Source organism: Aethalodelphis obliquidens, unplaced genomic scaffold (assembly GCF_003676395.1).
Source record: "Aethalodelphis obliquidens isolate GAN/ISIS:26980383/991018 unplaced genomic scaffold, ASM367639v1 scaffold2, whole genome shotgun sequence".
Taxonomy (NCBI): domain Eukaryota; kingdom Metazoa; phylum Chordata; class Mammalia; order Artiodactyla; family Delphinidae; genus Aethalodelphis; species Aethalodelphis obliquidens.
Genome location: NW_020837946.1, coordinates 54,435,264 through 54,451,371, shown reverse-complemented (window position 1 = coordinate 54,451,371; position 16,108 = coordinate 54,435,264). Strand labels below are relative to the sequence as shown.

At 39.8% G+C, this 16,108-nt stretch overlaps 1 protein-coding gene and 1 non-coding gene across 12 annotated transcripts in view; both read left to right on the top strand.

The window, feature by feature from the left end:
* The window catches only part of OSBPL6 (oxysterol binding protein like 6), a 212,550-nt gene that overhangs the window by 158,139 nt on the left and 38,303 nt on the right, over nucleotides 1-16,108 (top strand). For 6 of the 11 annotated variants that reach the window (XR_003437181.1, XM_027127151.1, XM_027127129.1 and 3 more), the window contains 4 exons: nucleotides 3,481-3,584; nucleotides 4,148-4,240; nucleotides 8,667-8,741; nucleotides 14,120-14,285. Coding sequence is in view for 10 of the 11 variants with exons in the window: in XM_027127151.1 (XP_026982952.1) it covers nucleotides 3,481-3,584; nucleotides 4,148-4,240; nucleotides 8,667-8,741; nucleotides 14,120-14,285 (438 nt within the window). In the remaining variant the exon portion in view is untranslated. The remainder of the gene's footprint in view (nucleotides 1-3,480; nucleotides 3,585-4,147; nucleotides 4,241-8,666; nucleotides 8,742-14,119; nucleotides 14,286-16,108) is intronic. The other 5 variants (XM_027127181.1, XM_027127137.1, XM_027127191.1 and 2 more) reach the window with 3 other exon arrangements.
* Nucleotides 14,557-14,700, top strand: LOC113605308 (small nucleolar RNA SNORA79). The gene has a single exon (XR_003427154.1). It is a non-coding gene; the product is annotated as a small nucleolar RNA SNORA79 (small nucleolar RNA).

Below are 16,108 nucleotides of genomic sequence, written 5' to 3'. Positions count from 1 at the left end.
TCTACCCTTCCTCTGGAATTCCATTTCTGCTGTCCTAACTCAGGCTCACTCTTTGCCCAGTCTCTGACTGGTACCCGCACCCTCAGTCTCTTGCTCTGTGGCTCCGTCGCTCTCAGAGGCTCCTGGGAAATTACTGTGTTTGGACATGTTTGCATCCAGTGCCGGCACTTAGCAGCCGTTATCCCGTTGCCCTCAGCTATGAGACGTAGGTATTGCTACTGTCCCCGCTTCACAGATGAGGAAAGTGAAATGCACGGAGGTTAAGGAGCCTGCCCAAGATTACACAGCTGCCCCGACAGAGAGGCTGGGACTCCAGCCAACCCACATTTGACTAATCCCAAAGCCATTCTTTGTTCACTACATATAATAGTCCCTCAAGACCACTATTTCATAAAATAACTTTTTGCAAAAATCTCTTCAGGTGGTTCTCCGTGAGCTCTTGGGCTTTAGTCCAAACTACTTAGCCCAGGGTTTAACATCCAGCTTTCAGCTTTCTGGCCCTGCCTACTCTTTCAACCTTGCCTTCCATAGGCCTAATTAAACTTATTTGCTATTTCCTAAACGTGCTTGCATGTTCCTGCCTCCATGCCTTTGCACAGGCTGTCTTCCCAACCTGCAGTGCCCTCTCTGCCCTCCTCCACCTTCCTGTTTTGCTGAAGCCTTTTTATCAATCCTCCAGACCCACAAAAGGTTTTACTGTCTCTTATAAGTCTACTCTGACGACCTCAAACCACAGTAACTGTCCCTTTCCTGAACTACCACAGCACTTTTTTTTGGGGGGGTGGTCTATTTTGATCATTTCATAGCATCACAATATTGAGGTTGGTTCATCAAGTAACATCTTCTTGAACCCATAACATAGCACATTTATAGTTCCAGTACTTAAAGAGGTTAGCTATTCATAGGTCTGGACTTCCGTCAGTCCAGATCTCAAGTATGTAAGGGAATTTCTTGGTGCTTGGAGAGCATTTTTTCCCATAGAAACAAAATATTAAATTAGTTTTTCTGTTTTGTTTTTTTTTTTTTGCGGTACGCGGGCTTCTCACCGCTGTGGCCTCTCCCGCTGCAGAGCACAGGCTCCGGTCGCGCAGGCTCAGGGGCCATGGCTCACAGGCCCAGCCGCTCCGCGGCATGTGGGATCCTCCCAAACTGGGGCACGAACCCGGGTCCCCTGCATCGGCAGGCAGATTCTCAACCACTGCACCACCAGGGAAGCCCCATAAATTAGTATTTTATATGCCATCCTTATGTACCAGTATATGCCATCACTAAAATGGTATGTAATAGTTCAACATACAGATTATTTATTGTGTACATTTTCTTTAAACCAGAATGTAAATTCCATGAATCTTATTTTATTGCTATATTCCCTGTGCTTAGAACTGTGCTGGGTGCGTAGTGTCTTCCAAGTCAGTGATTCCTAAATGAAATAGTAAATGGATAACTTTGGATATACCTTAATTTATTTAACTATTCTGCAATTGGATGTTTCTTTTTATTTTATTTAATTTTAAATTTTATTTTGGAATATAGTTGATTTACAATGCTGTGTCAGTTTCAGGCGTACAGTAAAATGATTCAGTTATACATATACATATATCTATTCTTTTTTCAGATTCTTTTCTCATGTAGGTTATTACAGAATATTGAGTAGAGTTCTTTTTAGAACAAGGTAGGGAAGATGAGAAAGTAAGTAAACTGCTAGATATTTAAGTTTTAAATTTTTTACTGTTATAAACTGTCTCAACAGTCCTTTCTTGGCATAATATTTCCTTTTTCCCAGATTCTAAAATTAGATCTAATTTAATGTAATTCTAGAGATTTCTTTTTAAAGGTATTTTTATTGTCTTGGGCAAGTCCTTATAATCCTTACATACAACCAGACACTTAAGCAAGGAGCAAAATTCTGCCAGGGGTTTCATTTCTTCCATGATAGAAGTGTCAAGGAATGGTGTGCTTGTTCCAAGTTAAGGCCCTAGAAGAATGATTAAACATAGTGCAGTTAATGCTCCATAAAGACCATTTCTGGTTTTCATAGAATTTTCTCACCTCCCATCTCAGTTGCTACTTTCATTAGGAAGGTAAGAGAGTAAATAGTACCGTCACCACTTGACAGGTAAGAAAACTGCAGCTGAGAAGTGTAAAGTAAATCAGTGTCTCCCGACCCTTAGTTTTGGATCCTTTTGCCTTGAATCGAATTCATTCACCAAGTTCTCTTTCCATTCTGTTAGAAAGGATTTTAAGCCTCATTTCTATATCTCTACGCTACTTACGTACACCATTTGTGTAGAATAATCACAGTTATTTAGGAGAATTAATGTAATATTTACTGGATAGAAGCTTTAATGGATAGGTAGTGTTAGATAATGTCCGTACCAGCATGGTGCTTGTGATGTCGTTTTGTTCTTTAAAAGGCAAGTTAAAATGTAGGTCCCTTGGGCTTCCCTGGTGGCACAGTGGTTGAGAGTCCGCTTGCTGATGCAGGGGACACAGGTTCGTGCCCTGTTCCGGGAAGATCCCACATGCCGCGGTGCGGCTGGGCCCGTGAGCTATGGCCGCTGAGCCTGCGTGTCCAGAGCCTGTGCTCCGCAATGGGAGAGGCCACAACAGTTAGAGGCCTGTGTACCAAAAAAAAAAAAAAAAAAAAAAATAGATCTCTTCTAGCCAACTCCTTTCTCCTCTTCCTTCTAACCCCTGCCTTCTTTCTTTGTACTAATTTTCTCCCTCATTCCTTCCCGTTTATCTTCGGTATTTCCTACCCTTCCAAGTCACTCACTTTATTTTCTTCGTGGGGCGCGTGGGAGGAGTACAATGGTGCTGCCTCCCCTGAAATGGGGAGGGGGTGGTGGAAGGGTCCTAGCCCCCTCAGTACTCTTTTCCGTCACCTGCGTTGGGTGATTTCCTTTCTTGAGGAATTTAAAGGCCACTGATGGCCAAGAGTTCCCTGGAAGAACCACAGCAGCACTTGAACAGCTCACCTAGGGCTCCACCCTAGGGCAGATGCTGCTGAGAGATGGGACCTGGGTGGGACCTGGCCCCCGATGTATTGCTGCTGCCCTGCTCTCTGTAGAGTGTGCAGAGATTCTGAGTTCTATATGAAGACCTTCAGAGCAGGTAGACACATTCCTAACAACAGAACTGTACAACTGCTAAAGTTCCCTTGAGTGTGCTTCTGATGTGACGAAGCCCACCTCAGCAGGAAAATGAGCACACCCAATTTCACTGGGATTTTAATGGCTTTCTACACTAATAACTGTTCATTTGTAAGAGTGGGTTTTGAGGTCATCCAATAAATAATCAGCGGTTGTATGGTTCTAAACCAGAGACCAGTTCTGTTTTCTTTCATTTGCCAGTATCATCATTCTATAAACATAGATCTGCCTCATCATATTTGCCATAATTTGGATAGAGTGCCTTTTATTATCATCACCAGCACTCCCTGCCCAGTTGTAACATATTTTAATTTCTGATTTGTATTAGACCTTGCACACTGCCAGTCAAACCTTGTGGAACTTAGCAAACTCCTGCAGAATTTGGAAATACTTCAGAGAACTCAGTCAGCGCCTAACTTTACTGACATGCAGGTAAACATTTTACTGCTGTTGGTCAAAGGACCTTAAGATATTCACTCAGAATTTTTACTGGATTGTTCTATGAATATACAAGGTAACATTTAAAGGGAAATAACTACAGTAAGGATTGGTTTATATTCTGGAGTTATTCTTAATACTTTTGAATCTTGGTGTCATTGTGTTAAGATATATGTTTTGAAATGTTTTACATTTAAATACAAACTAACTGGAAGAAGTAAATATCTGAATCATTCTTTCATTTTTGTGTTGCATTAGAAATGATAGTTATGAAGACATAACTTAGATGCTCTCAGAATTATTACTGTCTTTTCGTGTAGCAAAAACGCTAATCCAGTTTTCATTTGGTGTAGCAGAAAAATATGTTTTATGTTTAAGTTTTTATCTCTGCTTTTAATGCCCACTGTGCATCAGATATACCTTTATCTCCTGGCTGGTTTGCTTTAGGTGTCTAACAATGATTCTGTACTAACTTGCTGTGCTCTCTTTGTCTATACCTGTATCATCTGTGTTAACTTAATAATGCTTTGTTGCTTTTAACTATTTGTGTAATGTAGGCTAACTGTGTAGATATTTCAAAGAAAGACAAGCGGGTCACAAGACGATGGAGAACAAAAAGTGTCAGCAAAGATACAAAAATACAACTGCAGGTACAGACTTTACTTTTCCTTCATTTATACTTATATATATATTTTAAAATATTAGTCTGTATATATCAATTCATAGAAGTTGAAAAGTTTAAAGCAGCTTTTAACTGCTTTAAAGCTAGTGTTTTTCAGACTGAGTTATATTATCTAAAGTAGTGAGAAATCTATTCTTATTCTGGCATAAGTAAAAAGAATTTAAGGCTAAAATTATGTAATATGGCTGTAAAGTGGCATTTTCATCCTCAATTATGGCCTTGGAACCATTAAAACATATTTTAACAAAAAGTCACCTTAAAAATCTAGACTGAAAATCAAATGGGTTGTAATGAAAATTCACTTATATATACTAGATCTTAAAAGAGGCTTTTATGTGTTAACCCTGTCCAAACTTGTATCTATCAATAAATGAGATGAGGACTGCAATAGGTTAGAAAGTAACAAACCTGGGTTCTAATCTAATCACTGTGATTTCCTGGCAGTATAATCTCATGCATTTCTGTTAAAGTTTCGGGGCTTCCATTAACTCCTGGGTAAAGTGATCGAGTTTACTTGATGATCTCTGAATTCCTTTTCAACTCTAAAATGCTATGATTCTACAAAAATATTATTGGCCATCAACATTCACTTTTAAAATTTGAACTAAAGTCTTCATGGCTTGTGATAAATTTACTTGAAATTCATTGTAAATAAGTTATTTAGTTGAAATGAATAGTTTAAAATTTTTAAAGTAAGATCCTTTTATGTCATTGCATGGCAGTGATACAAAATATGGCAAATGCCTAAAATCTCTTACGTCAAAATTCATGTTACTTTCAGAGCTTTAAGCTTGAATTTCTGCTACTCCAATTCTAGCTATATATTATAAAGGACTCTTGCCCTGCACAATCAAAATTAGACTTACGATTTTGTTTTTCTTTTTATTGCACTAAAATCAATCTATATTCTAACACAGAGGTAAAAGGGACTGCCTTTTAGAATTCTTCAGTCTTTTAAATAAGTACAATAATTCTTCCTTAATTCTAGTTTTATTGATAACATTCTTTGTGTTTTAATTCTGAATGTATGAATAACAAACTCTTTGTTGCTTTGCTTGCTAATCTGATATATTTGAAAATAAATTTTCACAAGCACTAATGATCGGTGTGTTTTTTTGTTAGAATGTCCATATTCTATGAACACAATTTTCTGTGGTCTTTTGTTCAGTATGTTTCTGTGCGTTTTCCCTTCTTTTCAGAAAATTAATACTATAGAGACAAATGTGCCAAATGACTTCACAAGAAAATTGCCTAAAATTGCTTTTGAGCATATGATTGTCTAGTTTTGTGGTGGTCGTTTTTTGTTGTTGTTGTTGTTTTTTAAACATGGTATCTATGGTTATCATAGCCAGGAAAAAAGAACCTTAATTATAAATAAAATAATTGAAGAAGGCCAGCATCATAAGAACATATACATTTGTGGATAGATAGCATTTCAATCTTGTTTTTATGAGGTATCCCACTGAACAAATTCCCATTCACAGTTGTGGTCTGCAATAGGTTGGTTCTCAACGTGTATGAGTGCAATGCCACTGGCTGTCCTACTGTGGTTACGAGGCCCACCATGGTCCCCATATCACTCAGTGTTTTCTGGAGGAAACAGAGTGTAATTCTGTATAGCCCTCCTATTCACAGGCTGTGCTTTTCAATGTGTGGAGAGTTTATGGAGATTTTTTTCTGAGTCATCAAAAGAAGTTGTTCAAAAAGCAGGAGAATATCCTCCATTTCATATTCCTGTCACATTTTGGGGTGGTTTGTTCTTAAATTTTCATTTATGCTCTTTTGCCTTGTTTCTGTTTTGCCAAAGAGTAACAAAATGGCCCTTGTGATTCTAGTTTAATTATTTTGGGGGGAAATTGAAACCATCTCATCCCATACTCAAAGAAAACGTTAAACTTTCGAAAGTAGATTTAGCTCCAACTCCAGTGGAAATAAATAGACTGAGAGGTGGCAGTAAGCTATCAATCCTTCCAAGAGAAACCTCACTTCCACTTGATCTGGTAAAACAAAGGATCGTAGGGTGAATGCTGCAGAATTTGGTACCATCCCTAGACATTTTCTGCTCACCCAAACCAACGGGCCTTCCAGGATCCCTCAGGATGCTCATTCTCTATCACTGAGAAGTTACTTGGAAGTTTCTTCACCATGCACACCTGACTGGGGAATCTTAAAATCAGCCAGGGATGACTATGACTAATATGACTGTCATTACTCATCAGTATTTTACCTACAGAAAGTCATAGCATTTATTTTTACTGTAGTGGATTAAACATACCCACCACTTTCTCCCACCCTAATACACAGGTTTTTCCCTCCTGTTTTAAATGTTTCTTGAACATCAGAATCCCATCTCATGATACCAGGTAATTGTTTTGAGCCCTTAATCATTTCACTACTTGAACCACTTTCTTCATTGTTGTGGCCAACTTGAGAGATTTTTTGTAGTGAGTGGCTCATTTTTCATCCCCTCTATCATCAACTTCTAGTCCACCAGACATTTATGCAGGAACCTAGACTGCCTGGTGGTGGTGGTGGTTATTGTTCCTGCTATTGTTATCATGGATCTTGTTTTACTGAAGTTTGTATGCAGCGTTCTGTAGTAGTTGTAATTTTTGAAATAATTATAAAATAGGTCATTTAAAAAATTGACCTTAGGAAAGTAAAAATGAAGAACATGTTATACTGGATGTTTGATTGCTTATTCTTAGGTAAGTTAGATTGTACTGTCGATGTGAATGTGAATGTTAAAATTTGGACCATATTTCTCCTTGAAGCCACTGGGAAGCTAGCTCAAGAATCCATTGTGTAATTCATTGGAGGCAATAGTTGTCCTAGACGTCTCTGTGGAATTACCTTTTAGAAAAAATACTTCCTGTGTCCCAAAGCTCAAATTTCTCATTCTCATAAAAATCTCAGTATCATCATCATGCAGTAAAACAGTTTGGTTGTGTTTTAAATGAGGTGGAGGAGGGCAAGAAGAGAATGATTTTATAAGGGTTGCTGTAGAAGAGATTGCTGTTACATTTCCTGTGTTGCTAATAGCATGCATTAAATACTAGATCCGTAGATATTGCAGAGAATCAGGAATAGTAGGAGGTATGAGGTAGCAGATAAATGATCTTATGTCATTCATGTGCAGCTATCCTAGATCTCACAGATGCTCAAATTACACTGAAGAGTAAAAATATATTCTTTCTCCTTTTTTTTTTAATTACAGTAGGCATAAAGGAATTTTGTATAGGAAATGTTTTGTCTAGAGCAGATTATGTGTGTGTGTTTGTGTTTAATAAACATACATATACGTACACAGAAAATTTATGACGATTGAGAGAAATGTGAATATAATTTGCAAAATTAAAGAGAATTGGAGATATAAGAATTTAAAATATTTTTCTGTTATTCCAAAAAGACTAACACAGCCATGCTGGTTTTTTTCTCAGTCTGACTGTTAGGTGACTCTGAGAACATTTCAGCTAATTAGAACTGAATTTATTGCTCACAACCTTGAAGAGTCAGGGTCTGTCAAATGCAGCAAAGCTGAGTTGATTAGAAGGCAGTGTTATTACCCTTTATCGTGTCCACCAAAAAGAGAAGAAAGAAAAGAAAGAAGGAAAGAAAGCAAGCTCTAAGATTCTTCTACTGGTTTATGCATAGTTGCACATCACTAAATGAAGCCTATACTTTCAGATTTTCATAGCCGATTTTTATAGGTGTTATCCCAGCACACTGAGGACATTGAGATTACTTTCCTATATTATGGGGACTGGCTTCCTCCTTGGAAAATTTTTCAACCCAAAAATTAATATAATTCTTAATATTGAATCCCAGAGACCTTTATAGTAGGAGAAAACATAGGGAGTTGAGGATTCCTGGTATCCTTCCCCTTACTTTTTCCTCCCAGCAAGAAACAAAAAATTCTTCCTGACCAACAGGAGGCTCTCATTACAACCTGTTTGCTTTAGCCTTTGCACATTATTTATTTAGTCACTTTTCCCTGAACTCATTTTTTTTTTTTTTTTTTTTGCTTCAATCTACTGAATGCCTTTTGGCTTCGTAGAACATGACATTGCATGAATAAAACGACGTACATTTATTTTACCTTGAAATCGTAAGCTCTTCATCACTTCATAACTTTCCATCTCCTTTTGGGGTAGGGGTTATATTCAGCAAATAGATTTAAGTGTTTGGGTGTTCTACCATGAGAACAATAAACTTTTCTCACAGTATGAATGCCCCTCCAAGCTATTTTCAAAGCTAAGATTTAGCAAAAGTCAACTTTCAGTTAAAAATTCTCCCTCTCCCTTGTCTGATTATCTTTCATCCTCCCATATCCTTTCTTCTCCCTCCCCCATCCCATGTTTTCTCCTCCCTCCTCTTCTCTCATTCACTGTCAGGAAGGGCCATCTTCGAAGGGCCAGTTCAGCACAACTCGGCGCCGGCAGAGGCTAGCAGCAGCAGTGGCTACAACAGTGAGTGGATTTCAATCTCAAGTGGATGTTTAATGAGAATGAGAAACTGTGTACTAGTGTCACCCTGCCCCGCGTTCTAATGGTGCCACTCGTGTGGGATGGCATCAAGCACAGCCCTCTCCTGTGTTGGCGGGGTCCTCGCATGTTCTCTGGCTGTCTTTGCACTGCCGGCCTCGCACACAGGTGTTTGGGTTTGCAATGGAAAACTATCATGGGATCCAGATCTCTACTTCTACTCTCGGTGTGAGAAACAGTTTAAATTCAAGGATGCAAAACGGAGTGTGTGGGCGATTTCCTGAAACGGTGTGCGTTTGGGGGTTTTTCTTTTTGGTTTTTTATTTGTTTTTTTTGCCATACTGATATTGGAACCGTTGCTAACTGATTTCTGTTTTTCTAAGAAAAGCCATGTTACTACAGATGTAAATTGTGCTTTTTTGGTAGCAATGTGACTGTTTGAAAAGGATGTGAGAATAAAGAAATGAGAGGGTGAGAAAAGGTGAATTTTGATATCATCTCTCAGCAGCTACCCAAACTTACACTTAGCAAAGGAAAGTTGTTTTCTGGAAAGAATATTCAGCTGGAAATCAGAAAATATAGTGTGGAAAGGAGAGAACCACAGAGTTAAATGGTGTTTAATTCACATCTAGATGTTGGTTTGGCTTTTTTTTTTTTAAGAGAAGATAGGGTGGATGTTAGGAGGATAGAGGGAATATTGAGATATATAAGGCAAATAACTTAAAATTGAAAAGAAGGTGCTTAGAATAGTGAACTGCCACGTGGAATATAAAATAGAATATGTAAACCAAGAACCTTATGCTGGACAAAAATAAATCATAATATTTGTTTAATCATGACATCCTATCAACTTTTTATATACAGAATGCTGAGTTCATGGCAAACATTAATTTTTTGGCTATTACGTAAGATTTCCTGAATTATCATAATGTTGCTCTTGCTGCTGGTGGAATGTATTTTAAGACTAGAATTGCTGAAAAATATGAAAAGATTTTGGTTGCATTGTAGGAGAATGGATACTGGTGTATGGATTGTTGGTTTTCTACTTTATAACTCATGACTGACTCTGGGTACTCAGCTGGTTTGTTTGAGAGACAAAAATAATTTTGATTATGAAATGAACAAGTGACATGGAATTTATTACGGACTGACTCTTTTTTTTTTGCGGTACGCAGACCTCTCACTGTTGTGGCCTCTCCCGTTGCGGAGCACAGGCTCCGGACACGCAGGCTCAGTGGCCATGGCTCACGGGCCCAGCTGCTCCGTGGCATGTGGGATCTTCCCGGACTTGGGCATGAACCCGCGTCCCCTGCATTGGCAGGCGGACTCTTAACCACTGCGCCACCAGGGAAGCCCCAGGGACTGACTCTTAAACTCACAGTTTTGTGAACACTTGAACAAACAAATTTTTGAAATTGATTTCATGGTTAATGTCTATCTTATGCATGTATTCAAATACAGATGAAAAAAGTGTCTCATACTGACATGGTAACAGATTCTGACAATAAATTCATGTAAAGTCAATTTTTAAATTCTTAAATGTAACCTTTCATTTACAAAATTCAGAAATCCAAATGATTATTAGAGAGAGAACAATATCTCAGTCTGGAAAGGGAGGGTCAGTCATTTTATGAAAATACAAATGTTTCCTTAAATAATGTACTTCTAAGATGGCATGCAGGGAAGTGATTGTGTTTCTACTGTGTTCATTTTTTGATTGCAGATAAATATAGTGAATATAATAAAACTGAGATTAGAACCTATTTGAATAGGTTGATTTTTTTTTTTTTTTAGTTGGGAGTACAAGAGAAAAGGCTTTTGAAAGATGGAGGTATTAATGCTCACCTCCTCCAGGGTAGCTGTGACCACAGAGGTTAAGAATAACTTAGAGCATCTAATGAATGAAGCTGGCAGCATTTAGTCATGTATTCGGGAATAACTAGAGGGAGTGGTTACCCTAAACCCTCTAGGATCTATAGCTTTTAACTCCATACCAGAGCAGGACAACATCTAGCAGGACCTTCCGCTGGCTCCCTCAGCCCCCTTGCCCACATCGCAGTGACCTGTTGCTGGTGACTCAGCCCTCCTGTTTCTTTTAGTGCAGTGGTTCCCCTTAATTCCCTGCCTTTCCTCTTGCCAACAGTAAAGTTAGCCCACACATTTGGAGTCTGTCCTGTCCTGCTAGTTGCCTTTTGTCTGGAATTCTTCCAAATGACCCCAGCTACTTGTTCTCCTTGCCCACTTAGGTGTGTAGGGCAGCTGAGATTGCTCCCAAACACAAGTACACCCAGGATGTTCCAGAGATTTAGTCTTGTTGATTCTTAGCACTAGCATCCATAATGGTCCACTTGCACCATCAGGCAGGCCCAACAGAATAGGGGGTTGGAAAGGAGAAACGCTGGCCCCTCCCCATGCAAAGACCCCAAGAGTCCCAGTGCAATCAGTACCCCACACTAGCATCCCTGTACGTGTGATGCAGAGTACCAGTAGCAGGTGACTTTTCATATTGGCTCCGTGAGTTGTGTATGCTCAATATCTTCCTTAGACTTGCTGTTGTGTGTTCTCTTTTTTGTTCATGTTTACCGCTGCTAAATTTCAGTGCCAGTCCACTGTTCTGTTTCTCTTTTGGCTTCTTTGTAGACAGGTGATAAAAGCGTCTCCTAACAGCCCCCTTCCAAACTGCAGTTACTGGTACCAGAATATTCCAGGATCAGGCTTCCTCCCTGTCACAGGATTTCAAGGAAGCCTTGGATTTCTTTCCTAAGGAGGATGTGAAGTTGCATTTCCAGCATTGAGGTTTCTCACATACAAACATTGAGAGCTGTAGACAGCCCCACTCCAGTCATCACTGACAGAGAACCTAGTTACCGTTTAAATTTTCAAATCCCATAATACTCACATTGATGAATAAAAAACTGAGTAAATAAGCCCCCAGGCTGAAGAGATATTCAGTTAGAGTTAGATTAATACATCTCAATTTGTATTTTCAATTTCATTTCATGAATTTTTCAATTAAAATGATCCATTCCACATACTTATTTTAACCAAAAAAAAAAAAATCAATGTAAACATTTTCAGTCAGAAGTATATAAATATTAGTTTTCAGTGTCCCAGGGAACTGTTTGACTGCAGTTTGAATAGAGCATTCCAAGTCCCTTTCCCTGTGGGTTATACGCAAAATCATTTTTACCATTTTAATTGCCAATTTAAACTTCCATTATGTTCAAAATATAAATTTGTAACATGTTTTTCTTCTCAGTGTCTGATTCCAACTTTTAATAAAGAGCCCATTATCTCAGGAACAAGTCTGGGTCCTCACTGGACTCTCTGGGCCTCCACTACACCCTGGCCTCCCATCACTACTGCTCCCCCAGCCTCCCTATCCACTCAAGGGAGGAGACCCCTCTCCTACGCCATGCCCCTCCTCGGAGCGTTGAGGGCACCTGAGTGCAGATAAAACCCTTTTGTTGATCCTCAACACATTTCATTCCCCACCACCGAACGTGCACATTCCTTTTTCTCAAATGCTCTTCTAGTTCATTGCATCCTGAAACCATATCCTTAAATCTGCAAACTCCTTGGTCTGTCCATTTCCTCAAGTCACAGTCTCTGCCCATGACCTTCTCATCACCAACCTTTCCATGGATTCTCTCTGTCCCTCCTAGAGGGCCTTGAGCTGACTGCCCTTTCTAGATTTAGCTTCTAGATTCTAGATTTAAATATTCTTTCACATAAACCCATTCCCTTATGGATATCCTAAAAAACCTCAGTCATTACTGTCACAGAGTTGCCTGGATAGGATTCCAGCAAACTACTGAACCCAAGGACTCCATTTTCTCAAATGGCTTATCTGCCACTTTTGTGCCTCTTCTCTGGAATAGCCAGGAATTCAGATCCTGATGAGATAAACAAGCTGTTGACACCTCCCAGCCCAGTGTAGCCAAGGTCCCCATGGGGGATGAGGAAGAGTTACTTTGATGACTCCAGATACCAGATTCTTCACAGATCATATATTAACATGCTTAGCTTAGCAGAACTGGGGAGAAAGCTTCATGCCCACTTTCTTTCCCAGTAAGCCTTGGATATCTTTTGAGATAAATAACTCCTTGCCAAGACAAAGCTACATCCTAAGGACCCTCTCCAGTCTCAACTGCCCTCACCCAGACCCACCAACTGCAGCTCAGGCTAGATTTTTGGGGTCTCTCCATCTCCTCCATCCCTGTATCCTCCGTGCACAGGCACATGCTTGCAGGGTCCCTCCCTCCCCTCTTTTTCTATCATGGGGTTTAAAGCTAAATAAAACAATGAAAAAAGGAAGTGGTTCTGACATACATGTACATCAGACAAGATATTGGTTCCTTCCTCCTACAGCATATTTTCTCTTAGGTAGAGGGTGTGAATTATCTTTTAATTTATACAAAATTCAGCTTGTGGAGGAGTCTGAGAGTCTGATTCTTGAAGGTAATTGAATGTATATCTGTGTGGTAAGAATTAGGGGAGGTTACTGGTAATCTGATTTATAAGAGGAATTGGTATTCTCATTTTCCAAGAGTGTTTGGCTGACAGCATTTGTAATGGTCAGGTAGAACCTTCTAGAAGGAGAGGGAAAGGTGCTTTGCCTCCACCCATCAGAAGCCTAGCCCAGATCCAGCCTGGGCAAGGAAGTACCTCTAGCCATTTGGGAAAATCTATAGGAATATGACTTTTTTTACTGAATGCTTTTCAATATTGGCCAGTTCATAAGCCATGTTTATGTAACATACAAAGGTAAACTGCAGTAACTTACATTTCATTTACAAATACATCTTGATAAATCAATTTCAAATTTAATTGTGAGTCCCTTTAAGCCATTATTATATTTAGTATTAAACTTACTTATGTTTTATCTAATGGCAATGGAGCAAGTGAATCTTTCTGTATACACACCTCTTGAATTTTTACCTGTTCAGTAAATTCCTGCTCCAGGCTCAGAAAGAAGTAGGCATAAAAAGTGCTCTGACTTGAGTACCCAGACTTTGTGAGAGAAGGTCAGCTACGTCACAGTTCAGACTGCTTTCTGCCAGCGCTGTTTCTGTGGGTTCAGAGCTGAAGCTTATCTGGGATTGTGCCTGTTCTTCCTGTCATTGTGTAATCATCTCTCCCTGTGACAGTGAAAAGCCAGTGAGTCAGTGGCAGTACTAAATCAACTATGGGAAATGAGACTCCTTCCTACCCAGCCACCTGCAAAATAAATGAGTACTGTCTCCGAGTGTGTCCTCAGAGAGGAATCTATTATTCTGGAGACTGAAAGAGATCTTTTCTATGTAAGAGAGGGTGGAACAATGTGCTGTTGCTCTCTAATAATTTGTGTCCTCCCCTTTCAGGTTCCTTTCAGTGCTACCATGTCCCCGGTTCGCTTGCATTCCTCCAACCCCAACCTTTGTGCAGATATTGAATTTCAGACTCCCCCTAGCCACCTCACAGACCCTCTGGAAAGTTCAATGGATTATACAAAGCTTCAAGAAGAATTTTGTCTAATTGCACAGAAAGGTAACAATAAATATAATGTGCCCTTGAGAGAAGCTCTCTTTCTTGATGGGAAGTTGCCATTTATTCTCTTATCCTTGTTTAGGTGGTCATGGTAGAAAGGTCAAATGGTTTATATATTTATTGCAGTTCTATAAACAAAATGCAGTGGGATATGATGCCCGCCTCCTGGGAGAACACACATCATAGGGTTACAGTTTTGACTGAGTAAAGAAAGTAGCATTGAGGGTGAGAAAAGACAGAAAGGCAGAAAGACAAAAAGGGTGTTAACCTTTGATGACTGTTCTTCCTATTGCCTTCAGGCCTGGCACTAGGATTGTAGGTCATCATAAATTAAAATTTGATTTTCTTCACTCAGAGAATATTAGGATAATGGGATTATCTATTTATTCTCTGAAATTTGCGGAATCAAACACTTAGGGGAAAAAAAGGCATTATCCTAGGCAGGTCAGCAGACACTACTACTCAACATCTGTTTTTCATCACTTAATACATACTTGTGAGTTAGCCTTAGCAAGGGAAAAAAAGAAAAGAAACATTCTGTTTGAAACTCTTTTTTTATTAAATGACATAATAAGTTTTACTTTACAGCTCGTGGGTAAGGAATTCAGGAAGGCTCAGCTAAGCAGTTCTTCTGTGCCACGTGGCATTGGTTGGGCTCCCTCAACAGTATTCAGCTGGAAGCTGGGCTGAATTGTTCAAGGTGTCTTCACTAGCACTTTGGTTGGACCGCTGGGAGGCTGCACACAACTCTGTCCCTCTCCTTCTCCCTCTCCATGGCAGCTCAGGGCTCCAAAAGAATGGAGTGGATTGGAATGGAAGCAGCCAGCTCTGGACCTGAAGCACTGTCCCTTCACTGCACTCTACTGGTCAGAGCTTCACAGGCCAGTCCAGATTTGAGGGGAGCAGAAGTCCACCCCACCTTGGGGTCTCCTTTTTGATGTTAACTTTTTAATAGGCATGTTGCAGAAGTTCAATTGCTGTCATCAGGCACAGAGAGTAAGAGTATAATAAATAAGAAGCAGGAGAGTGGAGTGTAGGTGGATTGGGCAGTCTTGTCTGTGTTTACCAAGAAGAGCCTCAGCTCCCAAATTAACTCCCTCCCCTTATTGCTGTAGTATTTAAATTTCAGCCACTGAAACTGTGTGTGTGTGTGTGTGTGTGTGTGTGTGTGTGTGCGCCTTATGATAGTTTCTTCCCAGTCTCTTGGAGAAAGATACACATTATGTTGTTTTCAGTCACTAACATCTTATTATGAATCAATCACATTTATTTCCTCTGGGCCCGCTGGTAATAGATTATAAAATATTCTTGAAAATGTGTGTTAAATGGAACATCTCAAGTAACCCCCGTAATACTCAAGAGCCTAGTGACTCAGGAAAGAAGGGGCACACACTGAGGACATCTCTGGGAATGCTGAAGTCAGCAAAAATGTATAGTCTCCTTTTTTTTTTTTTTTTTTTTTGGCGGTACCTCTCACTGTTGTGGCCTCTCCTGTTGCGGAGCACAGGCTCTGGACATGCAGGCTCAGCGGCCATGGCTCATGGGCCCAGCCGCTCCACGGCATGCGGGATCTTCCCGGACCAGGGCACGAACCCGTGTCCCCTGCATCAGCAGGCGGATTCCCAACCACTGCGCCACCAGGGAAGCCCTATAGTCTTAAACCATCAGCAAAGATGTGCTAGCAGAGATTTCTTTAATTCCACAATCCTGAAGCAATTAAAGTATCTCATCTCCCCCACCTTTTTTTTCTATAGATTTTTCAGTTGAGATTCTGTAAGGCCACCTCTCTTTCACCTCCTGTTTTACTCCTTTCACATTTTTAT